Genomic DNA, 27,621 nt, shown 5'->3' with positions numbered 1-27,621 from the left:
GCGATCATTGAAGAGGTGAGAAGCGTCACCAAGAAGAGATTCCGAATAAATGTCGTGGAAATGTATCAAGCACTCGTTTCGGCTGGACATTACAGTGGTACGGATTTAATCCCCATCCAAGAGAAGCGTGTGCGCATCGCCGAGATGGTCCGAACCGGAGTAATTCGGGCTACCCCAAATGAAGTCATTGGCTCTTCAACCCCTCACGTGGCTGGTATTCCCGAAACCGCCCCTGTCGAGCCAAAATTGGAGACGGCCGTAGTCGAGCCGAAAAACGCCTTTGTCGAGCCGGAAAACGTGAACGTACCTGAGGTGGCGTTGGCGCAGCCCGACGAGAATCACGATCTAGTAGGCGATGCCTCGTACAACTCGGACTACTGGGATCAAGAATTCCTGCGAAGCGCATATGCTGCAGGGGAGATCGTTGACACTTTGGGACAACCCAGTGGTGGATATGATTTCCTAGTAAAATACTCACCACCGTCTTAGTTCTTTGAGGAGCCCATCCAGGAGACACGAACGTATTGGAATGAATGGGGAGATGAGTTCGATGCACTGGAGCCCACCGATAAAGCGATCGCGCTCATTGAAGCAGAACAGCCTATCGGTATCAAAGAGACCACTTTTGATGATACGGTTGCCCCTGAAGTAGTGCCGGATCTGAATGAGACACTCATCGCTATGGTAGAGCTCGTGGTAATAGACCTCACCGTCGTAGAGGATCTATGCGATTACGAACTTGAAGATGAGGGCCATATGGTTATTGATCTCACTTCCGAAGAATTCATCCATATGGGGGCTCGGTTGGATGCTAGCTTGGGCATCGTGGGAAGCAGCCTATGCCCAATCACGGTTGATACACCATCGGCGGTTGCAAGTGAAGGCGCACTCGTTGCCATCGACAATAAGGAAGTGGCCTGGGACTATGGGACCGAGGCGATCGATTCGGTCACCCGGACGGGTCGTTCTTATGCACCTCCCGGGCCGTCTCGGAAGAAACCCGTGACGGAAGCGGAGGCTGAACATCTTCTATCCGTTGTAAAAACTAGTGAATTCTCTGTGGTGGATCAGCTTAGAAAAATGTCGGCCCGCATTTCCATCCTCGAGTTATTCCAATCGTCGGAAAAGCATAAAGAAGCCCTTCTAAAGGTGCTTAATGAGGTGCATATTCCCGATACTACTGGCGCACTCCGGTTGGAGGAATTCGTTGGCTCTATTCTCCCGAATGATCAAATATCATTTTCTAATGAGGATCTTCCGTCTGGTGGTCCTTCGCATTGCAATGCTCTCCACATCTCCATTAAGTGCCGAGGCGTAATGGTTTCACGAGTCCTTATTAACAATGGGTCTCTTGTGAACATTTGCCCCCCGAGTACATACCGTCTATTGGGATTTGAAGAGTCGCAGATGCATCCATCTAGATCAAATGTGAGGGCTTTCGATGGTATGAGCAAAAATGTCCTTGGTGAGGCTAAACTGGAAGTGTTAATTGGGCCTTCCAAGTTCTCAATGACGTTTCAAGTTCGGGACATTCCATCTTCCTTCAACATGCTGCTGGGTAGACCGTGGATTCATATGGCCGGGGCCGTCCCTTCAAACCTCCATCAGAAGGTTCGATTTATTGATAATGGTCAAATGATAACGGTTAATGGAGAAATGGACATGCGACTTCCCGAGGGAGTTGTCGTCTCATACATTCCGCCTAGGGCTGAAGAAGAAGCCGGTTATCATACATTCGAATTGGTATCAACAATACATGTCTCGGAAGATGCTGTCACTCAACCCCCGTCGTTGTCCGGCCCCGCCCTTATGTCTAGCAGAGTGTTGCTTCAATACGGACATATCCCTAGAGAAGGTTTGGGATTGTATGGTCAGGGCATCACCGAACCCATTCGTGTAGCACCGGATAATGGTCCTTTCGGACTTGGTTATTCTAGAAGCCGTAACCGATCCGACAGCCCCACAGCTCGTCTGTTTCGACGTAGGCGTCGTAATGCAGCTAATCCTTACCCATCTCCCACCTGGTGTAGTCGCTATGGTCGAGGAAGTCGGGGCAACCAGGAAGGTCGCACGGATAATGCCGCTCGTCCGGTGGTGGGTGAGAGTTCAGTAGCCAGACCCATTGGAAATCCCCTCAGGTTGTTTTTTCCCCGTCCGCCTAAAATGTTAGATGACACAAGCCTCTCTAACTTGGAAGGGATAGCACAGCTGTTCGAAGAACCTCGTGCGGACACCGTCATCACACTCGCTGATGTTGACACCTTCTTTGAAGAACAGACTCTCAAGGGTGAGCCTATCGATTCTCAGAAGATTATTCCAAATGAGCCTCCGACATCCGAGGAGGTGGAGTCGTCAGGCGATTCCCCCAACTCTCCAGAGTAGGATCATGGGTTTGTTTGTTTTTTGTCATGTACATATGTTTTTCCCCGCTTCTGCCAAGGACTGTGTTTCTGATGTGCTAACCGTTTTTTGGATACCCCCCGGTCTCGAGCCGTTGGCTTGGGGGAAGTACATGTTGTAATGCGGCTCCCAGTTAAATAAAACGAGCACATGTTTATTAAGGACGTGTGAAAGTATACTGCCGATCCCATGACGATGCAATTATAAGCCTAAGTATAATCCCGAGGACTGGACTTTCACACGCTTCCTAGTTTTGACTTTTTGCAAAAAAAAATCCGGATGACCCGATGATATGAGGGCATTTCCCGGAGCTTACCCTTTTGAAAAATGTTGTTGCAAATCTGTTTTCAAAAACATACTTTTCTGATTTTTGTTTATATGTCATTGAAATGAATTAACTTTTCCGCATCATGTCTCGGGCATAGCATTCTTCATATTCATGATAAGAGCACATGTGACTCGGATTCGCCGGACGACGATTCTTGAGACTCGGGCAGCGATAGTGACGATCCGAAAGGGATTGAAATCGAATGGAGTCGCCATGAGGAGTCAAAGCCGTTGACAAATGAACCGACGGTAATAGTGAATTTGGGTATTGAAGACAATATCCGAGAGACCAAAATCGAGACAGGGTTACGGGAAACAGAAGCCGCCAGATTGGTCGGCCTTCTTCAAGAGTTTCGGGATGTATTCGCTTGGTCGTACACCGACATGCCAGGATTGGATCCGGATATTGTGCAGCATGCACTACCGACTAACGCAGATATACCGCCGAAGAAACAATGGTTGAGAAGGACAAAGCCTAAGTTGTCTAAAAAGATTGAGGAGGAAGTAATGAAGCTCCCGAAAGTCGATTTCATTGAAGTCGCTCATTACCCGGATTGGATAGCGAATATCGTCCCGGTGATGAAGAAAGACGGGAGAGTCGGGGTGTGTGTTGACTACCATGATCCGAATAAGGCCAGCCCCAAAGATGACTTCCCGCTCCCGCATATTGACGTGCTAGTTGATAGTACGGCTGGGTTTGAGCTTTTCTCCTTCATGGATGGTTTTTCTGGTTATAACCAAATTGGGATGAAAGAAGAAGACAGAAGCAAAACTTCTTTTATAACCCCATGGGGAACTTTTTGCTATAGAGTCATGCCTTTCGGCTTGAAAAATGCGGGTGCCACGTATCAAAGAGCCATGGTGGCCTTATTCCATGATATGATGCACAATGAAATAGAAGTATACGTCGATGACATGATCGCGAAGTCAAGATCGGGCGAAGACCATGTTACGATTCTCCACAAGCTATTTGAGCGCCTACGTAAATACCGATTACGTCTCAATCCCGCAAAGTGCGTATTTGGGGCAAAGTCCGGGAAATTATTAGGCTTCATGGTCGGTAGTAGGGGCATCGAGATTGATCCGTCTAAGGTGAAGGCCATATGCGAGCTACGACCACCGTCTTCTGTGAAGGAAGTTCGCGATTTCTTTGGGAGATTGAACTATGTGGCAAGATTCATATCCCGGCTATCGAGATCGCCGTGGCCATTTTTCAAGCTTCTCAAGAAGAATGCAAAGATTGTATGGGATATTGAATGTCGAACCGCTTTCTTGAAGATTCAGCATTATCCGACCCATTCCCCCGTTACAGTTCCACTGTTCTCGGTGTGCCTCTAATCCTTTATCTGACCATCCACAAGGAGTCCTTGGGAGCTGTATTGGTGCGAAAAAGACCATCAGATGGAAAAGAATGCGCAATATACTATCTCAGCAAGAAATTCTCCGATTCTGAAGCCAATTACTCAGAGGTCGAGAAGACTTGCGTAGCTTTAGTTTGGGTATTACACGGACTGCGGCAGTATACCCTTCACCATCAAATCATGTTAACCACCGAATGTGATCCCATCAAATATCTACTGGAAAAGCCAGCATTGGTCGGCAAATTGGCTAAGTGGCAGATTCTCATTTCTGAGTTCGATGTGCAAACCATGACACAGAAGTCGGTGAAAGGTCGAGCAATAGCAGACATGTTAGCAGAGAATGCTGCGGGACCGCAGGCCGGAGATGAAATAGACCCTCTTGATGATCGTGTTTTACCGGTTTTGCCGAAAAAGTGGGTCATGTACTTCGACGGAGCTGTTAACTTATCCGGATCCGGTACAGGGGCAGTCCTTATCTCCCCGGATGGCCAACACTATCCAGTAGCCGCCAAGTTATTGTTTCCGTGCACCAATAACATCGCTGAATACGAGGCATGCATTCTCGAGCTACAGGCTGCCGTAGAGATGAAAATTCGGAGATCGCAAGTTTATGGCGACTTTGCCCTCATTATCCTTCGGACAGAAGGCAAGTGGAAAACTCGTGACCCGAAGTTGATCCCGTATCATGAGTTTCTGGAAGATATAATCGAAGAGTTTGATGAGATAGCGTTCGAGTATCTTCCTAGAGCCCAAAACCAGTTCGCAGACGCGTTGGCCACCCTATCCTCAATGTTCCAAGTGATTGCGGGTTCAGATATCGAGCCATTGAGAATCGAAATCTTGAAGCATTCTGCTTATTCCATGCTAATAGAAGAAGAGGTAGATGGAGAGCCCTGGTATCAAGATATTAAGGTTTACCTGCAGACCGGAGAGTTTCCCGAAGGTAGTGAAGCGGCTAACAGGAAATATTTGATGAAACTGTCTTCAAAGTTTTTCCTCGGTGGCGATACGTTATATAAGAGGTCATACGACTCCGTTCTCCCGAGGTGCGTTGACGCTAAGGAAGCTAATCGGTTGATGAGTGAAATCCATGAGGGTGAATGTGGCCCCCATATGAATGGCCATTTGCTGAGTAAGAAGATCATGAGATTGGGATATTATTGGCTCACCTTGGAAGCCGATTGTATTCAACATGTTCGTTCTTGCCACTAGTGTCAAGTCTATAGAGATAGAATCACGGCTCCTCCTAATGAACTGCACCGGATGTCCGAGGCGTGGCCTTTCTCAATGTGAGGCATCGACGTCATAGGGCCAATTAATCCCAAAGCGTCAAACGGACATCGTTTTATACTTGTGGCAATTGACTACTTCTCAAAGTGGATTGAAGCGAGTTCATATGCCAATGTCACAAAGAAGAACGTGGCCAGGTTCTTGCGTCGAGATATCTTTGCCCGATATGGAGCGCCGGAGGCTATAATCATCGACAACGGTTCAAACCTCAACAACAAGGTGGTTGACGAGGTTCTTGGTGAGTTTCGCGTCCAGCATTTGAATTCTTCGCCTTACCGCCCGCAGATGAATGGTGCGGTAGAAGCGGCGAACAAGAATATCAAGAAGATTCTGTCCAAGACAGCAGAGAATTATCGAGATTGGCATGAGCGGCTCCCCTATGCACCGATGGCATACCGGACGTCGATTCGCACTTCAACCGGGGCAACTCCTTTCTCATTGGTATATGGTATGGAAGCGGTGCTACCGGTGGAAACAGAGATTCCATCACTCGGGATTCCGTCACGATTGAAACTATCAGAAGCAGAGTGGATTCAACAGAGATTTGAACAGTTGAATATGATCGACGAGAAAAGATTGCGGGCTATCTGTCACGGTCGGTGTTACCAAAAGCGTGTGGCAAATTCGTTCAACCGTAAAGTTCGTCCCCGACTTTTCGAGATCGGTGACTTGGTGCTGAAGAAGAGATTGGCATTTATACCGTACCCCGGAGGCAAGTTCACGCCAAACTATGAAGGACCATATCCGATCAAGAAAGTCCTCCCCGGTGGCGCGTTGATTTTAGGCGAGATGGACGGCCGGGTCTAGTCGAGCCCTGTAAATGCCGATATGGTGAAAAAGTATTTCCCATGAATAAAATCAAAGGCTCTGATGACCTTTTCTCGTGCGGATCCGAGTCGCTGTAATTGCAAACATCATGCATATCATGCCTACATGCATATCATATACGTGTTGCGAATTTAGGTGTGATACTCAACGAACCCGAGCCAAATAACTGGATTAACTTAATCTGGAGCGCCTTAGGTAAAGGAAACCGGCAAGTGACCGACGCCCGAGGCTGCATGGAAAGCCGTGCCCCGCCTCGGTGGGATCGCTTAAATAAAAGAGAAACCCCCATTTGACGCCAACAACGCCGCAGCCTGGTGGTTGGGGAATGAAGGCGGTCCGGACGCGACCGGGGTTCGAACCCCGAGAATGGCATCCCAGTGAGCCCCATTGTAAAAATGGGGGGGCTCTCTTGTAAATAAAAAAAAAAGAAAGAAAGAAAGAAAAAAAAAATTTGCACTCGCTTCATTTTTTGCGATAATAAAAACTTTTTGCACCTCTTTTATTTTTTGCAAAAAGAGGGGAGCATTTCTCCCAGCATGAAATCAAGATGACTGGAGCACCGAGGAACCGTGTCGCTATCAATATTGAGAAATGCCCTTGCCACATCGGTTACTACTACGGTGCGCCAAAACTCATTTGATAACTTGCGGGAATGGGACAGTTTGTAAAATCCCAAGATGCTCTATTAGCATAAATCCTCAGAAGAGTGAATACAAAGGGTCAACTGGTCTTTGCGGCCCAAGTAAGTATCCCTCTCCTAAAAATTTTGCATGAAGCATGACTGTTCAAATGTTTCATCCCCGGTTGGATTATAATAAATGTTCAATTTGTAAATCATTAAAAAAAAAAAAACCCTCATCCTTAGTACAGTTGGAGTTCATGCTTCAGCTCATTCCAAAAAAAAAAAAAAAAAAGAAAAGGGCATTGACGTTCACTCAACTGGTGTGTCCATTCGTGCATACATGCATCTTGCATTGAAATTTCCTGCAAGTTCATTTGATGAGATGATTTTACTAAATGAAGCGGAGGTATTGAGTTTGCCAGGTGAGAGTGCTTAAGACGAGTGGCAAACCCCACCTAAACACACTCCTGATACACTTTGAGATTGAGTGAAGTGAGAATAAGATTTGTGTCTTAGGATAGAGGATCAATTCGCAATGTATACATGGGTCGAAGTGATGAAAGGCAATTCCTTCTTTTCCTCATACACAATATATCCCTTGTTAGCCATTTTGAGCTTGAGAAAGGAGAAATTCAAAATACCCCTGTTAAGAATCACCCTACATTGGGGCAAATGCAGAGATTATAGTTGAAAATCAGTTGAAGAAAGGTAAGAAAGATTTAATTGCCTTCACTTGCATTAACCTTTGTGCGTAACTTCAGGTGAATCTTTATGGAGGCTCGAAGCGTCCCAAAATGAAGAAGAGCATTTCTTTCTCTACCTAAACACCGAATATCCTTTGCTAGCCAAATTGAGCCCGAAATCATTCATTTCTAAACCAGAATGGTGATCATCTCCCCAAATTGGAGCAAGACGAATGATTTACCAGAAGATTGGTGTCAATGTCAAATGTCTCAAGAGTCCAGAGAGCTCATGAAAATAGCAAAGAAGAGAAGAAAAGGAAAATGAAAATCAAAGGGCTAAAAAAGCAAAGTGCCTAGTAAAAGCAAGGCCAAAGCCCGGAGAGGAAAAGGCCAAATGCAGAAAAGCATTGAGCTTACCTCGAATAGAAACAAATGTAGGAAATAGAGAAAAACTCTTTTCTTGCAAAGCAAAAATAGACAGCTCATTGGACTTTCGAGGCAGGTTGTAATCCCCGGAGTCAGATGGCTTCCCCGGATGGAGCGAGATTGGTAAAAACACCAAGATGGTCACCAACTCATAAACCCCATTGAAAAAAAAAAAATCAGAGCCTTATAAGCCTTCCCAAACCGACATTACAACCCATCCGAAGACTCTTCCGATTGGGATGTTTCGAGTTGACATGAAGACTTTACAAAGAAGCGGCCGCTTGAAGGAGTGGAGTCAATCATTTCTTGTCTTATTTTCCAGGTTCTTAACTTGTAAACCCGATGAAGGTAGTAATTTCAAATATCTCCCCAGTGTGGCCTCAAAGCGGGAAAAACCCCTTGTGTAAGCCCATGACCAAACCAACATTACGGTCCCCGAAAGACCTTTCAGATTGATCAATAATGTATGCATTGCGAATATGTCCGAAACCTTAGACATGAACATATTGCGAGGTCTCGAGAGTATTTGTTCCAGAAACCTCCAAGTGAGCGATTGGGATCAACGGAATATTCCCCAATGAGAGTGTGTGAGAAGCCCTTTCGGACTAAGGATTTTAGCTCAGCACGCTCAATAAACCCCTTTTCATGAAGCGAAATTGTTGTTTTTCATGAACCAAAGTTTTCAAAAAAAAAAAAATCTTCATTTTTGGGAACGACGGTTCTCCCTTCAATCAATTTTCCCCATGGAGTCTAATAGTCAGCGATGTCATCTAACTGAGTGAGAAGCTTTCGGTATCACGTTGTGCCAAGTAGTTTCCCCAGCAAGTAGATGTAGCTCTATTTGCCCATGCATTTAATGTCATACGTGCATCATTCTAAAATTGCTTCGAAAGTCCTAAATTGCATAGGGACCCGGCCCGAACAGTTCGATTATTGGCGACAAGTTCCAAGCTATGAAGCGAACATATCACAGATGTTCATTGGCGGAGTTCCGATCGACATGCAAGCGCTAAGGTCGAGAACTTGTCCCGTGCAATCCAGAGAATGTACTCCAAAAGCCGAAGTTGAGTTCGGCCTCGAGTAGCACTCTCTCCCCATTAAAATTATTATTTGTCAACTAACCTTCTTTGGATAGGTAAGGTGAACTTTAGCTTCCCGAAGCCCGTTCCATAAACAAGTTCCTCACTCGGGTAAGCAGATACAATGCTGAGGGGAACCGAGTCCTTTTAAAATAGCCTTTTCATGGGTCAAAGACCGTGAACTGTGACTTTTCAACAGCCTTTTCACGGGTCAAAGATCCCGAACCGTGACTTTTTAAAATAACCTTTTCACGAGTCAAAGACTCTGAACCGAGACCTTTCAATAGCCTTTTCACGAGTCAAAGACTACGAACCGAGACTTTTTCAATCGCCTTTTCACGAGTCCAAGACTCTGAACCGTGACTTTTTCAAAATAGCCTTTTCGCGGGTCAGAATACCGTGAATTGTGACTTTTTCAATAGCCTTTTCACGGGTCAGAATACCGTGAACCGTGTCGTTCCCTTTGGGGCCAAGCCCGTATCGTTTTTATGGTCGTCCCCGAGGTGTGTTTGTTTGAGCTAACCTTGCCCGAACAGGTGCGGAGAGGCATGAGCCCCGGAGCCGGTTCCCCTAGCAAGTCCCCTCAAGTCCGGTGAGCCTTAAAGCCCAGAGCAAACACATTGCCAAGTGAAGGCCAAGCCCGTATCATTTATACGATCGTGCCTTTTCCATCTGAGACCAAGCCCGTATCATTTATACGGTCGTCCCAGAATTTTGTTTGTTTCGATTAACCTTGCATGCGCAAGTACCGAGAGGCGTGGAGCCCCGGAGCATATTCTTTGGGTGAGTCTCCTCATTTTTTGGTCTTGATAGTTGCTTTGGCGGCTTTTCACAAACACTATCAGGTTAATTTATCGACAAAATTAGGTGTCCTTTCATCTTAAAAGGGAACCTCTTCGAGCTCCCCTTTTAAGAGGGGCAGCTGTTGACACCTAATTTTGGTGGTCCGGTATTTTATTTTGTCTATCTTATTTTATTTTATTTTTCGTTTAGAATATTGTCTAATTGGTCAATTAATTATATATATATTCCATGTGTTTTATATATACATATATGTGCTCTCTTATTTCTACTCCCAAAATGAAAAATATATATCTTAAAATTCTTTTAAGAAAAAATTATTAAATTAAAAAAAAATAATAATATAAAAATAAAAAATCTGATCCGGCTGAATCACTCGAGCCCGCACCTGCTAAAAATTGGCCTATTGGACCAACCCACGTGCGCACCCAGGTGGGCCGTCTCCTTTTCCTTTTCCCACGCGAAACAAGCCCACGCGACGCAGGCCCAACCGCTTCGATATTTTTTCCTTCCCGTCTAAGCCCGGGTGAATAGCCCGATTCTTTTTTGTATTATTATTATTATTATTATTATTATTATTATTATTATTATTATTTTTATTTTTCCTTTAGCCCCTTTTCACGCGTGAGCAGCTCCCTCATTATTAGCATTAACTTACCCGCACACACACTCACGTCACTACAATTTTCACCACATACTGCACGTGGTCTTCGGCCAACCCACGTCTACATCATGCGGGTTTCACTCCCATCCGCATAAAAAAACTTCTGAAGAAGGCAAGATTTGCATAAAAGGGAGGAGAGAAGGCGGGCTAGGGGTTCGGCTTCAGGAAGGAGGTTCGCCAAAGCAACGAAAAATGGGGGGAGAAAAATATAGCGAAAAGGGAGAGAGAGTTTGAGTTGCGGGTTCGGTAAGAAAGAGAAGAAGGGAGGATTCTAAAAAAAAAAAAAGAGGAAGTTCAAGTGGGCATTCGGTGAGGGTTTGCGAAATCCGCTCCTCTCCAATACGCCAACTAGGTAAGCACATTTCTTGGCTCTTCATTATGAGGCTTGCTCAGCCAAGGTTGACGTTTTCTTGTCCATGTACGCATCGTGCTTTCATACGACGAATGTTTGCATAGTATTCTTTTGAACCTGGATGCAGTCCCCTACCCGCAACCCGCTCATGTTCCCACTCGTTTAATTCACGATCTCCATTTAGTTGTTGCATGTTCACGCCACCAGGATCTTGCCATCTTCCTTACACTCGTGCATGCTTTTCGTTTGAGCTGTTAATAGAGTTGTCGTCCAGTGGTTGTTCAATTTCTTCCACATTGGTAATAACCGGACCAGTTTTGAGTCGCCATGGATGGACAATCGGCTGTCGTGGTTTGGGTTGCATCGATTATCTAAAAAGTTCCCCGATCGTAGAAGCTCGTTTTGGACGAGGTGTGTGTTAGCCAATGATTCATTACCACCTGTTAAGATCACTGCGAGCCCCGGTTTTGAAGACCGAGCCAAAGTGAAGTTCAAATGTAGAGGAGGTAGTGACGAAGGATCATCCAAGAGGGCTGTTCTTTTTTTTGGCGTAGTGTATTGAGGAACCGGACGAGGCCCGGACGGTGTTCGGATCGTGTCAATTCGGTCTTCCGTGTTAGGCGCGAAGACCGCCACGTCGGTGTCTTGGAGATCACCGACATGATTCCTCGGCCAGCGGGAGAACCCAGCGATCTCTTGTAGGTTCAGGCGTCGTATTGCGGAGGCTACCGGGACATTACTCCGTGGAGAAGAAGACGGGTGAAGGCCGAGGCTACGCGAGGATGAACAGAAGTGATTCGAGCTCGGGGCGCGGCGACGCAAACGTCAACGCACGGTGACGCCGGCTCAAGCAGAATCGGTCGGGGTCCAAGAAGTCCGCGGAGTGAGAGCTAGTGACGGTGGCGAGTGGTTCCCGGCGATGCGACGGCAAGGCGAGCGGCGGAGCTTGGTTGGCGTTGGAAGTGCAGAGTCGCCGTCCCGATTGCAGAGAGATGGAGCATGCACGGAGGAGACGCCGAACAGTAATAATGGGGGCCTGATTCACGCTTTTGTTGGTTGTTTGTGGGGCGACAAAGATTAAAAACGAGAATAAGAAGAAAAGGATGGGTTGGCATGGGGGAAAAGAAGGGAGATTGGGCTGGCGTTAGAAGAGAGGAGGTTGGGCCCGAAAAGACCGAAGAGAATGGTGTGGGCTATTGCGTGGGCCGCTCCAATGGGCTGCGAGAATAAAAGAAAAAAAAAAAAAAAGGGGCCTAAGCGGTTGGGCTGGGATTAAAAGAAAAGAAAGGGGTCTGGGCCGGGTGTTTTGTTCAAGAAAGGACTGGTTACGGCCGGCGTGGGTTGCTTGAGCGGGCTAGCTGAGAAGAAAAGGAAAAGTGGGCCTATTTTCCTTTGTGTCAATCAGGCCCGGTTCGGGTCTTCTCTCCCGGGCCCGAACAGGTCCGACGGCTCGATCCAGGCCCGGGTCCAAGAACCCAACTCGGGCCCGGTTCCCTCTAATAAAATATTAATAAAAAAATTAAAAAAAATAAAAAAAATAAGATAAAATTCAAAAATTCAAAAAAAAATAAAAATAAAAATTCAAAAAAAATCATAAAAATTTCAGAAAATTAGAAAAATGGTTTCTTTGACCTTTTTACCCCTAATGTGAATTTTCACACCTCAAATTGGCGTTGATTGAAGACCGATGTCCAATCCGGTCCGATAATTGTTGTAATTCGACCTTCGCGTCGAACTTGTTTGTTTAAATATCGCCATCGTAGATTTGGTCCGCATGTGCTTATCCCGATCTTTATTTGGCATATTTATCCGATTGAGTGTTTAAAAACACCGTCTTTTGAAAAATTGCCCGTTAATCGCTTTCCCCGTATGCAAGGTTAAGGATAAATAGGTAATTGCATGAAATGACAAAAAAACATTATGCATGATCATTTAGTACCTGGTTAGATACCCGATAAATTTAAAATGATATGCAGAATGTGTGGTCACCTTAGGGAATACCAACCGGTTAGGTACCGAAAGGGCGTTAATTTTCTAATTAGCGTAAACAAGTCCCCGAACCTAGAAGCTCCGGTTGCGTAGGAATCGAGATAACCCTCCCGTGTCTCGATTGGTTTCTAGCCGACCCCAATAGGCTAGTGGCGACTCTTAATAGCATTTTAGTTTGCTAATCACTAAAAGAAATCCAATGTCACGCGAGGTAGGACTTGGGAGAGTCCACGCCATTGACCGATGGCAATACCTCTAAACCCGCCGGACCCTCTCGGGAGAGGCCGAAGGCGAGGTCGCGACAAATAGTGAGAACTAACTTTGTTCGAGAGAGAGTTATATGATTTCTATTGTCTAGGCTTACACCAAAGGTCGACAGTTTAAAGACATCAAATCTACTGATTGACCGAGCAAGTCCGATAGGTCTCACTAGGGAAAATTCAAAGTCTCGGACTACTTATCCCGATGTAACGATTTCTCATGGAATAATCGCACATTGCATTTCATGCATATACGAAGAGTCATGATGTCCGAACATCTCATTCATGTGGGGGATTGTTGGGGATGTTATCCCTTAAGTCCTTTAAGTGTGAATGAGAAGTGTGGGAGTCCCACATAGGAGAAGAGATATATGGGAGATGGATTTATTTAGTGGAACTTTGCAAATGGGTTTGGGCCCCAAGGGGCACCTCACTTTTGTGGAAGGGAGAGGACCTACGCAAAGCTAGGTCGGCCCACACGCGAGCACGCTGCCACCGCCGCCCAAGACCCGGTTCGGTTTGGGTACGGGTCCGAGTTTGGGTCCGGGCTTCTTATGTTCCAATTTTTTATTTTTTTTGCCCATCAGTTTTTTATTTTTTTGCTGAATGGACACATAACCGAACAAAATTGTTTGGAAATTTCTGGACATTCGTCTGCGAACGAACAGTTGCATTCGTTCGAAAGAAAAAATTCGTTTAACGAATAACAATTGTTTGAAAGAAAAAATTCGTTTAACGAATAACGAACAAATACAATTATTCGTAAGGAGTCGATCGGTTATGTAAACTAATGCCCGAATTCAAGCTTCGTAACTCTTCATGGCTTTTTGTTCTTCCAAGATAAATAGTCCTCGATTAGGCCATTTCGGGACACGTTTTTTACTGAGCATACACTTTCGGTTCTTCCAGAACTTGCATACTTGTTTTTTCCTCATACATTATGTGCGATAATCCTGCAAAGTTACTTTCGTTGGAGTCCTTTGAAGAAGTACCGCTTCGCAGGAACGCAATCCGTTCTATCCCGGGAGACAATTGTCCAATATCCTCGGGTACGAAATTTAGGGGACAAATTTATCTTAAAGACACAAATACATTCGTTGGGCTCGATCAACCTTACGTGTACTCGTTTTACATTGGCTAAAGGTTAGTCTTTCAATCTTATTTCTATTTATGCGAACTTAGCCGACGACAATTATTTATTTTTAAAGATGATGAAATACTCGTCGTTCATTTATTTTTATATGCGATACAATCGATTATTGAGAAAATATATTTTTCAAATCATTCATTTTCTATGTAGTAAATGCATTATCAATTATTGGTGGATGTAAAACTTATGCCTATAATTATCATCCAACACCTCAAAACAACCAAAATTGGCAATTTTAAAAGTCATAGTCACTAAAATCAACCCTACAAATTCGGGCAAATCAAGTAATTTCTCCAAATTCTTCAAACCCTAGTTTGGACAAATCAAGTGATTTCCAAAAATTATTCAAACCCTAATTTGGAATGCAATTTGGTCAGAATATGTAGAGCACAATTCGGCCACCATGTGATCATCCATGATGTCGTCATGCATGAAGCGGGCAACTCCAGCCATCGCTCGTTGATGAACACGAACTTCACAAGGCCGAGCAGATCGACGATCTCATGAGGGCACCATTGACAGCAAAGAGGCCCAAACCCATGAGGCGAGGTCGGGGTCGTTGGAGTTAAGGACGGGATCGATCCAACCGTGGCAGGGAGAGGAAGTGGGGTCATCGTCGAAGTAGAAGAGCTTGTAGATGAGAGAGAGAGAGAGAGAGAGAGAGAGAAATTTAACTGAGGAGAATACGACATCACCCCCACATGGAAGACAGGGTGGATCTTTAGCTTGAGAGTTTATGTGTAGAAAGGCAACGACACAGTCCATGTCGGACTTTTTTTTTTTAATACAAAAGTTGCATTTGAATAACATTTAATAAACAAGTCACTTATGATTTTTTTATCGGAATTTATCGTCGGATGCACTTTTTTTTTTTGTTTTCTGTCAAAATCCTTAGCTGCACTTAAGTGATCATTGTTTCTCCACTTTGGTATTTAATCCCACAAAAAATTTTGGTACTAAAGAGAGCGCCGTACAAAAGTTATGATAGTTCTAATATCCTTTTCCCGACCCTTGCATACCAAATTTGTTTGGTTAGTGCCCTTATATACTCATTTAATTTAGTTAAGGATTTCTAAGTTTTGTTTTGACTTTAACACCACAATTCAGTACGTACCACAGCCACATGCTTCCAATTTAACACAAAAAAACGTCTTAAGTCATATTGCCTATTGTAATGCTATTAAACTTTTACATATTTTCTAAAAGTTCATTTTATCTACAGTTCAAGCAAAACTAAATACACTTGTCGGTGTGGACTTGGGAAATTTGAACCTTCAAAGGGTTGACCTTAACCCCAAATATTCATCCATATAAATAGGAGGTGCATTTGCTAATTTTTCTTAAGTAACCAACTCTAATCTCTCTCTCTTATTTGCATAATATTAAATTCTAGTTAGTAACGATCTTGTTCTTTTATTTTCGGGGTAATTCAGCAAACCTCCATGTAAAATGACCAATGAGTTTTCTACTATTTGCAAATGACCGAGCTTTAACATGTGCACCTAGGTTTCCAATCAGCCTGATTTTCTAAAAAAATGATGAGTGTCGACTCCATTGAAATATTTCAGAACCTCGAGTTTTTCCAAAGTTTCCAAAACCCTTTCTCATTGTATCGGCACTCCTACCATGAAGCCGATGCTAGGAAGGTGGTGCTGGAAAGAGTACAAGGATCACCGGTGACATTACCCCTAAATTTAAAATTTGAATTTACTACTGACAACCTCATAAGGCCTAAATCTTCAAACATAGATATTATCCAATGATATCTAGATTATTGCTAAACGAGGTTACCAGATGTGTGCTTTTATCGTCTCCCTCAAAATTTAAGGATGTTTATCAAATCAAATCTTGTGACTAGGTTGGATGATCTCATTTACCTAGAGCGTCCACTGTGCTCAGATCGTTTTCAAATTGTTCAAATGATTTATCGACATCGGGCAGCATAGCCAAAGGACAAAAGCCTTCCTCACGGATTCAACTTAGGAAGCCGTTTCTCATGGATTACAATTAGGGAAAGCAAACATAAATTGCACACCAACATGATTTGGCCACCTCTCCACCTTTGCGGATCTCAAAATGCCCTATGATTCTACGGGAACATTTCCGATTAGAAATTTTCAGTCCTCGACATTGTCGTGATCACGCAACCCCTCGAACAACTGAACACAACCTCAATTATCTAACACTAACAAATACGAAGAGAAACTTCAATTTGAGGGTAATAAAGCTGGATTAGAAAAGGGATATGAAGTAGCATGTCTTACTTGAAAAATCACATGGATTAATAATCCATATAGGCCAATTGGCAAACGTGCATCGAGTAATATTAAATATAAGATGGTTTGAGGCTGAAACATGGCGAAAACATTTGTTTTCAGTCACCTCATACGGCAATTTTTTTTTGTAAATTCACTTCCGCCTATCTGAAAATAATCCCCTATTTTTTGGCGGACCGAAGGTGGTACGTTTATATTATCAAAGATTCTTAATGGGCATATCAATTTAAATTTATCCCAAATTAATTTTTGTATTTCAGAAAATCTAAAATTGATACGCTAGCGCTATATTTACCCTAAGAATTGCCGTGTCACAAAAATATCAAATTGACACGTCCTTATCATAAATTAACTTTCATGTCACAAAAAACCGTGAATTTTAACATATTTTCAAAATTTGAGGAGCTCTTTAGGCAAAATCAGCAGATTTCTCAATTCGAGATTTTGGTGAATTGGGATTTGTTGATTAGTTTTGGGTAACAGGGCATGATGTTAAGATGGTATGACTTAATCGGTTAGCGTCGCTGTCCGCATGAGTAGCGTTAGTCTCACTTGGCTGTACGTTAGAGGCGCAAAAAATTCACGACCCAACCAGAACGGTCCCCAATCGAATTGAAACACATTCTTGTCCCCAGAGAACGTGAAGCCCTCCGAGAACAGTCTCCTTCCCCCGTTGTCATCCTGTTGCCATACTTTTAAAGTTTTCTGGAGATGAAAATCTGGTAATGCACGATATTGCAGCAGAAGAAAAAGATTGCCTTATTTGTTTCTAAAGTTAATACCACCAAAAACCCCAAATCGATACACAAAAAATCCCAAACCGATACACTTGTGACAAGTTTACTCTCCGCTAGTTTCTATTAAATTAGGTTAATACCGCGAAAAACTCCAAAATTAGTACAGATATGACAAATGGAGGATAACACCCAAAAATGGTACACCCGTCAACAGCCACATGTCATCTAAGTTAGCAATTTGATAGTAAAATTTAAAGAAAACTGAAGGATACATAATCCGATCTAATACATACTCAACAAACAGCGGAAACATGCCCAATAGATCACCGGATTCACCGATCGACGAAGATACATCACGAGGACATACCTTATTGATCACCGATTAGATGCCCTTTGCGGTCTCGGAGTTTTTCTCTGTCAAACAACAATCGACGATGGGAGGAGCGTTCTACGTTCTCTGTTTTCTTTTAGTGACAGAATGAAGTTACAGGGGGAGAACAAAGGAGAGTGCGTCGATTATTGACGTAAAAGCCAACCAACGTGATTCTTCACGTTTGAGCAAATAATCGCTCACTGGGGTGTGGTTGCCCGCATGGGCGCACACCGTATCTCCTGTGGACCCAACTTCAATATGTTATCTAATAAAAACTAATGAAGGATAAATTTATTAGAGGACTACCGAGATTTTCGATGGTCAAAAAATTTATTCGGGATAAATTTCTCACATATATACCACTTTGAGATTTTTCGCAATATTAATCTTTATTTCTACTATGAAAGTAAGTGAGCTTGTAAAGTTCCGCGAAATTGGAACCCCAAATTAAGTCCGTTATACAAATAAATAAGGAATACACTAGATCTGAGATCTAAGGCTCGACTTGGCCTTGAATCTTGTGATTGGATTGGAGCAAATCATGTTTAGTCCCGGTTGTGTCTTGATTTGTGCTCGCTGTGAATGGGAATCTCGACTTACGGCTCAAAGGCTTCTAGTTCGTGGAGGCAAGAGGAACCGCCGAAGCCCAGAAACAGAACACGACGCCGTGGAAGGAGAGAGAAAAAGGGGACGCGTGACCCCAAAAAAAAAGGAGATAACCCGAATCGTGCTTTCGATTTCGGAAGCACGCTGTTCGGGTCGCAATTATCATACGACAACTATGTTTGCTTTGATTCAAATAGGATGAAAACCAAACCTAAGCCGAACAGTTGACATGTAAGTCACGAATGCGGCACGTCCAATCAGAAACACTATATGATAGAAAAGAAGAACGACGGGCACCATATTTAAAATCCATCGAAACTCAGTGGAACGGCAACGATTCAGAAACCCAAGTGCTTCCTCTCTATTCTCTCTTGGAATGCTGGTCAAATGAGGCAATCACAATTAAAACAAAAAGCTATGTTCTGAATTTTGCAATATAGAGTTAGAGGAGGGATTTGAGCATATTTATAGAGTTTTCGACCGTTGGCCCTCTCATTATGGGTCGGGCCTAACTCGACCCACACTAGCCAGCCCATATTCGACTAATCAAGAATTCTTATATCTTACCTTATTAAATTAATCCGTAAGACGGTAAATATCAATTTCAATTAATACCAGCCCACATTAGAAAAGCTTTTCCATTCTCCCACTTATGCTATATTAATTGAAACTGTAATATAAGTGCACACCTTTATGCTGGTCTAGAGATATTCTTACCAATCAATCCGATTCCATAAAATCTCAAAAACCGAATCATGGCGGTAATCGCATCAATAGACATAGAGCCTTCTATAGTCACAAATGCCTTTAACTCTACTCATACAGATTCAATATAGTAGTGTGGCAAATGGATAACACCTCACAAAATAGTGATTCTTTATGTGTCATCTCCTTTGTCGGTCACATTTTTTCTCCTTATGTATCACAAGACCTGATGTGCCACTAGAGAATATCATCATGATTCAAATAAACCTACGTATGTCTTATTATTACATTTAACTTTACTTTATGTGTAACAAGATATATCCTTAAGGCTAATAACTGGATACCCCTAGCCATTACTCAAGCTTTACACATACCTTGAGATTTTCACAGGTTATATGTATTGAACACCAACTCAATTTTAACATATTCCGTCCTTTGTGAATCACCACCTTTGGGTTTGCGAACCACCATAAATTAGTCACTTCTTAACTATATGTTGTACATGTAACCCTCAACGAACAAAAACTGTGTAACTTGAAATCAAATAAGTACACATACCGAGAGTTACATACATCATCTTGTAATCAGCTTTGGGCAGAATACATGACTGCAGTTGTTACTCTTAACATGACAATAGCTATGAGAATATATTCCCAACCACATGTTGCACATACGTCCTTCCATGAGCCAATACACAATCACCTCTTTTGGGAGTATAATCATGCATTAGAATAAGAGACATCACATCACAATATGAGATCGATATTTCTCAAACCCAATCAAGTGTGCCACTTTGGTGGTCACTACCCAATCGAATCCTTGAAAATTTCTCATACTAGGGATATTAACTTTATGTCTCACATCTATAATGTACATGTATTTTATATTTGATGACAGGGGCAATATCTCACTAAAATTACATTTACTGCCAAATTATATTGCTCAACTCATTAATACATATCAATAAATTAGCTATATACATTCTTCATGTGGTCATAAATATGCGAGCTAGCATCATTACTTTCGAAACAATATGGAAATATAAATATAAATTCAAAAATACCCAAAAAAAATTCACATATACAAGGTTTTATATGCATTTTACCATCCATAAAAGCATCAAACATGTAATATGAATATACCACAATGTAGAGCCTAACATTATGAATAGAACACCGTCAACCACACTTCGATTGGAGCACAGATGCGCACGTGCATGAGGCGCACGTGTGACACGTACAATTCACGTGCACACACTTGAACCGGTTCAAAAAAAATTGGTCTAACCGGTACGCTTGTCCAAAACCTAACCGGTCCGATCGGTCAACGGTCAATCGGGTCAAGTCAACGGGCCGAGTCAACGAGTTGGGTGCGGTCGACTTGGACACGTGGCTGCTAACGACAATGTGACGGTTGTCCATCAACCGACATGTCAGAACGTGTCCGGGCGTGTGTCCCCACGCTCACTCACGCCTTCGGCTTGTGATAGCATGTGTGTCGCCATTTGACGGCTTCTAGTGGTCGGCAACCTCTTAAAATGATCGTATGAAAGAGACCTATCCGGCTATATGATTAAAATGAAATTTCACCGAACAAAAATGCACAAAATAGGCCAAAAACATAACAATCGTTGGTGATCGTAGCCCGCCGCCACCACCGGGGCGCTTGTGGGTGCATGCATCGATTTCAGGCATCCCTTCGATGTGTGCGGCCACTCGTTTTTCTTGTATCGACAAGACGAGTCTGAATATGTAATCAAACACAAGTTTCATCCGACGAAAATATCGAAAACACGCTAGAACACAATGTATTTCAACTCACGGTTAGGTGGCTTCGATATCAATTGCAAGCCACAAATGTGGCACACCCAATGATCGCCATAACTAGAATCAGAAACACTATATGATAGAAGAGAGGAATGACGCACACCTTGTTTAGAATCCATCAAAACTCAATGCGGAACGATAATGATTCAAAAACCCAAGTGCTTCCCATCTATTCCCTCTTGGAATGCTGACCATATGAGACAACCACCATCAAAATGAAAAAGGTACATTCTAATTTGTGCATTAGAAAGCTAGAGAAGGGAATTGAGCCTATTTATAGAGTTGCTGGCTGTGGGTTCTCTCATTACCGACGGGACCTAACTCCGTCCACACTAGCCAACCCATATTCGACTAATCAAGAATCCTTATAACTTACCTTATAAGATCAATCCGTATTCGACTAATCAAGAATTCTTATAACTTACCTTATAAGATCAATCCGTAAAACGATAACTATCAATTTTTATTAATGCAAGCCCACATTAAAAAACTTTTACATGACATTCCTAAATGTTTTGAGACACGAAAATTAATTCGGAAGGAATGTGACAAGGACGTAGCATTTTGAAAATCTATTTGTCTTATTTTTTTACCCCGTTAGCTAACGAGATTACCCAAATTCAGTTCAAAAGCTTAACTAGTTCTCGTTTACAAGAAGGCGTGGAGCCGATAAAACAAAACAAACCTGCTCCCAAGAGGGAAAATAATGGACGATACGCAAAACTAAATGACTGGCAATCAACTTTTTCTGAGTCGGAGGAAGAACTTATACAACTTTACCTGGGCAGATAGCCTTTGTGGAGGGTTCGCGGTGGCAATCAACAACGATTTCGAGGTCGATCGAGATTGCCAACTGATTTCATGTTCTAATCAAAATGAAAAGACTAAGGCCACAAGAAAATCTAAACTTTGAGGTTTGTGCAAAGCATCTAATCGAGCATAATTTTTTTTTAATTAGTGCAATCAAGTAATAAATCTCTTTAAAGAATTTCAATCAAGATTTTTCTCGGTGGAATGACCGTCTACATACCAGCATTAAACTGCACCTATTTCTTTTTTTTGGAAAAAAAAATCTGCACCTATTGAAGATTCATAACTTGTTTACATTGTAAAGAAAATGTTCATGGCTTATTTTCTTCAATTAAAATGTCATATTTTGAAGCTGTTTTCTCAATAAAATTTTCTTAGAAGAATGAATATCATGTCCATTTAGTTCTATCCTCGCCCAAGTATAACGATAAGGGTCGACGAACCTTACTTTGAGCGTTTTCAGTGGTGGGAATAGGCTCTGCCGAGCTGGCGTGTTATCTAGATTTGTCATGTAGCTAGCTTAGACCGAACATTCGGTGGAGAACGATTGGACTCCTACGATGATATCTAATATTAAACTGATTGCCAGTTCTTGTCTTGTTCACTCATTAAAAGGCCTATGCTCTGTTTTCAGTTTTTCTTGTGAAGTAGTGTCAGCACAAAGTGCAAAATTTGGGGAAAACTACCAAAAAAAAGTCAAACTTATTGCACTTTTACTATTCAGTTTAAACCTTTTAATTTTGCTAATTCAGCCGTAAACTTTTTAATTTTATGCTAATTCAGTCATAAACCTTTTGTATTTTTGTCAATTCAGTCTATTCGACAAACTTTGGTCGCTCGACCGCCGGCATGGCGATTTTTGATAATATTTTAATATTTTCAACTTTTCTTTTCTTTATTTTTCTTTTTGGGTCTTCTCCTTTCTCCAGCCATGGAGTCACCGACCAATGGAGAACATATTTGGCCAGCCACCGGCACCGGTGCCAGTGCTATTGGGTGAGGCCAAGCCACGCCATGGCTGGGCGAGGCTCGGCCTCACCAAATCCGGGTGTGTTCGTGTTTGTGTGGGTTCAGGTTTGGGGTCTTAAAGATCTCCGAGTTAAGGAAGCCTTCAACTTGTTCGACAAGGACAGGGATGGCTCGCTTGCTCTCTCTCTCTCTCAAAACAATTTCTTCTCTACAAGCGTCCAAACAAAGAGAATTTGATGGAAAGTGAGATTTTACCTTTGCAAGATTTATCCTCGTTCTTTCTTCCTTCCGTAAATTAAACCACTTCGTTTGCCATGAATAAGCCAGTAAGGTCCTTTGTGGAATCAACAATCATTCCTCTTGTCGCCGAAAGGGGCCGGTCGGGTTTCGGGTTTCTGCAACGTGATCATTTTCCTCCTCACTTCACTCCCCATCCCAATCGAAAACCCGGGAATCTTTCAAACCCGTAACCCAAACCCACCCAAACAAGAACAAGCCCAGATCTAGTGAGGCCGGGCCTCACCCAAGAGCAACGCGCATTGGCCATGCCCAACGGCTGCCGCGCCTACACTAGTGGCCTGCCGGCTAAGTACTCCACTGTTTAGCCACTCCATGGTTGGAGGAAGGAGAAGACCCAAACCAGAAAAGAAAAATAAAGAAAAGAGGAAAAAAGAAAAGAAAAATTGAAAAAATCGGCTAAAATTTGGTGGAGGGAATGAAATGGCACAAATGCAAAATATTTAGGACTGAAATGATACAAAATTAAAAGATTTAGGACCGAATTGGCAAAATTAAAAAGTTTAGGACTGAATAAGCAAAGGGCAATAGGTTTATGACTTTTTTGATAATTTTTCCGCAAAATTTGCCACGCTATCAATATCAGCTCAACAATTTCGATGAACTCAACATCGATCACCATTAGAAATATTTGCTTTTCACGGTTGCGTATCGCCAAAAGATAGATTAATCTCTAATTCCGGCCCGATTGAGACTCACATAATTCAAGGGCTTAGACACACTATGTTCAAAAGCAATGGAAAAGCATCCAAGATGTCTCGTGTCACCTACAGCAAGTTTGCCTTGTCACCACCACGATGGCGTGGACACTGAAGAACATAGGAGAGGACGCCCTTTCATAAGTGCGTGGAGTTGGGAGACTTTTGCCAATAAACGACTTTGATGTCACGTGAATCATTGCAGTTTAGGTACTGTGGGGCCTCCATGGAACACTGGGGTCAGTGTTTACATCTCGGCCCCACCCTCCCCCGCACGTAATGGGCCCGATAAGTGGGCCCCCTCGCTAGTCTGTCGACATGCGCCAGGCTTTGCCGTCTCTCCAGCTTCACATGTTATGTGTACCTGTCGAACGGATTGGGTTCGATTCGGATGATTTGAAAGTCAGTCCGATCTAAACTGATCCTTTTCAATCCGTATCCGTGTAACTCGGATCCAACCCATGCCCAAATAACCCGAATTTCTTGTTCTTAAATGTTTTCCAACCCATAGTATAATTAATGTACTATACAACACTAACCAATTCAAATCAAATTAAGTAAGAAATAATGTGAAGACGAGATGCGGCCAGCACTATGATCTCGGCATATAATATTTATGAATTTGATTTTGTAAATCAGCTTTGAGTATCTCCGAAGTTGCCCATTAGGTGTCACAATCAGAAGCGAGCTTTTTTCTCGAAAAAAAAAAAAAAAATAGAAGTTAGGGATGATAGCACAAATGGATCATGAACTTTGGTTTCATATGTAATGTCGTTTCCGAACTTTTAATTTGTGCAATGTAGTCCTTGAACTTTGACCCAATATCCAATGTTGCCTTAAGACTTGTGACTTAATTGTTTAATATGATCCCTCAACTATTAGTAAATATTCAATGTAGTTCCTAGACTTTATGAAAATGTATAGAAGTTCATGGAACACATGAAATAAACTAAAATTTTAGAAAATGGTATGATACATTGGATCAAAATCTAGAGACTATTTGTATCATTTTCCAAGTTATCATCCTTTTACAGTTTGTGGCTAATGGCTATTACACAGAGTCGGTCTTGCGTTGGCTGGGAGAATATGGAGCACCAGAATTGAGTCGGACTATTTCCCAAGCCTTCCGTTGAAAGATCCCGAACTTGAGCATGGATACTTGACCAAGTTGAGTAATAGTAATTGTCTGAAAGATGATGGGTCCGAGTCATGCCCAATTAGATTCGCTTTCGGTCGGTCTTTGATTTTTACGGCTCATTACAACTCATTCATAGAATTGGAGTGACCGTTTCAAACCTAACTTAGTGAATATGGGTGGAAACGGGCTGGCGGATCCATTGTGCCACCTCTACGTACGTACGTGCCGTGTGGAGTTTGGAGCAGGGCCGAGCACTTTCGACATGACCCGTTCATACGGCTCGTAGTTAAGCGGATTCGTGTTAAAGCTTAAATTGGTTTGTGTCGTAAGTGGATCGATTGATGTTTCTAATCCGTATATGGCACGACTACATATGAGGTTAACATGTTATTCGTGTCGACTCGACTTGTTTAGATACATTAAGACATGTTTATACACAACTGTTGCGCGTTAAAAATCCTTCGACTAGGCTCAAACGGGTTCTCGAGTCTTGGCCCAAGAGAGGTTGAGGCCCAAAAGGATTATCCACGCGGAAATCTTTTATCGAACTAGAACGTTCGTTTTCCAATAAGGAGTTCCGGATCGGTTTTGGACAGAGAATGTCAAATGCAGACAATATTTGTATTAGCACTAAATACGTAGTACAAACTCTTGGTAACTTGATGACTAGCACGTTCGATGGTTTGTGATGAACTAACCTTTGACACACTATCACCTATGATACGACACCGGAATTGAATCGACGGAATTGGACCAAAATAAAGGACACAATGCTAGAATTTAATCGACGACACTGGACAGGGAGATAGGACATAGCACCGGAATTTAATCAATAGTATTGGACAGGATGGGTGAAGGGTACAATACCGGAATCGAATCGACGATACTAAACCTGATGAGCAGACACCGGAATTTAATCGATGGCACCTAACTCCGAGATATAAAACTCGCCGTAATTGAATCAACGACGAGAATCGAAAACTACAGCTAGACTAAAAAGCTAAGTGAAAGGGTAAAAACTTGTTTGTTGAGTTGTTCAGGGGGGTCTCTCGTTGAATGACTTGAGGTATTTATAGAGAGCTCCTTGGTAACCGTCGACTAGTTACTGCCTTTGGTTCTCCACTCCCGCACGTTCTTCCATTTTTCGACCGTTTTCATCCACGGTTCCCGAATTCGCGCGCCACTTCCTTTTCCATCTTTTGGGATTACCGCCTTTTGCGTAATCGCTTTGATCATGGTCTCTTCGCGCGTCTTTTTCCCTCTGCTTTTGGGAACTGCTGCCTCTGACGCGTGGCATCCTCTTGATTAACCGTAACTTGATTCCAAGACGCCCAGCTATAGCTAATCATGTCTTCCTCACGTACCTGTCACGTGACACCTTAGGTAATTTTAGGTGTCAACAACAACTAAACACATTCTTACACGTTTATATAAGGAATATATTTACTAGAAGTCCTAAAACTTGTCACGAAAGTATAATTGAGTTTTAAAACTTGCAAAAAGTACAATCAAATCCTAAAACTCATTAAAATTGGTGTAATCGAGTTCTTCCGTTAACTCCGTCCACTTTGGCTAATGGAAAATGCTGACGTGGCTTTTATTAACGTTTCTTTCTCCTACGTGGTGATGACGTGGTTAAAATGACGTCGTTTTGATTTAAATCTGATTTTTAATATAATTTTTATTTAAATTAATTAAAAAAATAAGCTAAAATTTAAGTAATAATAAAAAAAACTGAAGTAGAATGCAGAGGTAGAAACAACGGCGAGGACCGAAGCCCTCGCAGTCGCCGAAAAGGGCCAGCGATGGTGGGAAAGTGGTCACCGTGGGTCATCGGGCCTAGCGACCCCCGGCGACCCTCGTCGAGATCTGAGCGGTGGAGATGGCGATGATCCGAGCAAAGGGAGGAAACAGAACAAATCGAATGGCCTTCGGAGGAGAGCCTGACTTAGTCGGGCTTCTTCTGTTGGGTTAACTCCGAATAGGCGCATTGCACTGTGTCTCCCTCGATCTTGAAGAGCCCACCCCAGAAAAAGAGCGGCCCCATGTCTGTGGGTTCCTCACCATTCCTCGGCCCCTCGAAGCGCTCAAAGATCTGGCCGAGGGCCAGCCGGAGCTGGTCGGGGCCCAGCGCAGCAGCGAGGAGGGTCGCCGGCCCTCCGCCACCACGTTGGTATTGTCGCCGGACAAAGTGCTCGCCTCCGAAACCGTGGCTGTGGCTATGCAAACGTGAATCACTGAAGAAAATAAAACGAGGTGGATCAAACTTCTACTCCATTTGTCAAACCAAGTAAAAAAGAAAAAGAGGGATTATCTTTCAACCAGAACCGAATCGGGAAACTAACAAACTAAATCCCCAGACAAGCTAAGTACCAAAGATCAAGCCTAGCAAGACACAACCAGAGCAAGAAAAGAAGCTCAACAAGCAAACCAGAGATTGAAATCAAGCCAAACTAAACCGATGTTGGAGAGAAGCAACGTGATTGATCTATCTGGAGAAAAGGGCATATTGCCAGGCAACAATACATCGACGAATGTGGACAATTCCCAGATCTGGACGAGTCATCGGTCGGCGAGGGTCGCCAACCCTTGGTCGGGCGGCAGTGGCCAGGGCTGTTCTGCTTCTGTATTCTGGCTTTCTTTTGCTCGCGCGCAGCAAAATTTTAGCTTATTTTAAATTAATCTAAGCAAAAATTGTATTAAATTGACAGATCGTTTGCCATGGGATGGGCCTCCTAAGTTTCTATATGTCTCTTTCTACTTTGTAAGTCAGGTCTGTTCATACTTTATTTACTTTATTTATCGACGTTGTTTGGTGTCATAGAATCTGACCTAATTTCCTTTCTTTTCTTTCATAAGCATCCAAACAGCAGTACAATTCACCATAAAGTTATAGTTTTGAGTGATAAATTTGTTGAAGAAGTCGATAACTTACTGTTGCGTTAAACATTAGT

At 42.9% G+C, this 27,621-nt stretch overlaps 1 protein-coding gene across 1 annotated transcript; it reads left to right on the top strand.

Annotated features, from left to right (window-relative positions):
* Positions 1-3,983: 3,983 nt before the first annotated feature.
* Positions 3,984-26,900, top strand: LOC125312740. Its single transcript, XM_048271860.1, has 3 exons — positions 3,984-5,031; positions 5,476-5,616; positions 26,653-26,900. Exons 1-3 carry the CDS (start codon positions 3,984-3,986, stop codon positions 26,898-26,900), a joined length of 1,437 nt encoding a protein of 478 aa, XP_048127817.1.
* Positions 26,901-27,621: the final 721 nt, after the last annotated feature.

Source organism: Rhodamnia argentea, chromosome 10 (genome assembly GCF_020921035.1).
Source record: "Rhodamnia argentea isolate NSW1041297 chromosome 10, ASM2092103v1, whole genome shotgun sequence".
Classification (NCBI taxonomy): Eukaryota; Viridiplantae; Streptophyta; class Magnoliopsida; order Myrtales; family Myrtaceae; genus Rhodamnia; species Rhodamnia argentea.
The sequence above is the reverse complement of the archived record's forward strand: the minus strand, read 5'-3'. Positions and strand labels throughout refer to the sequence as shown.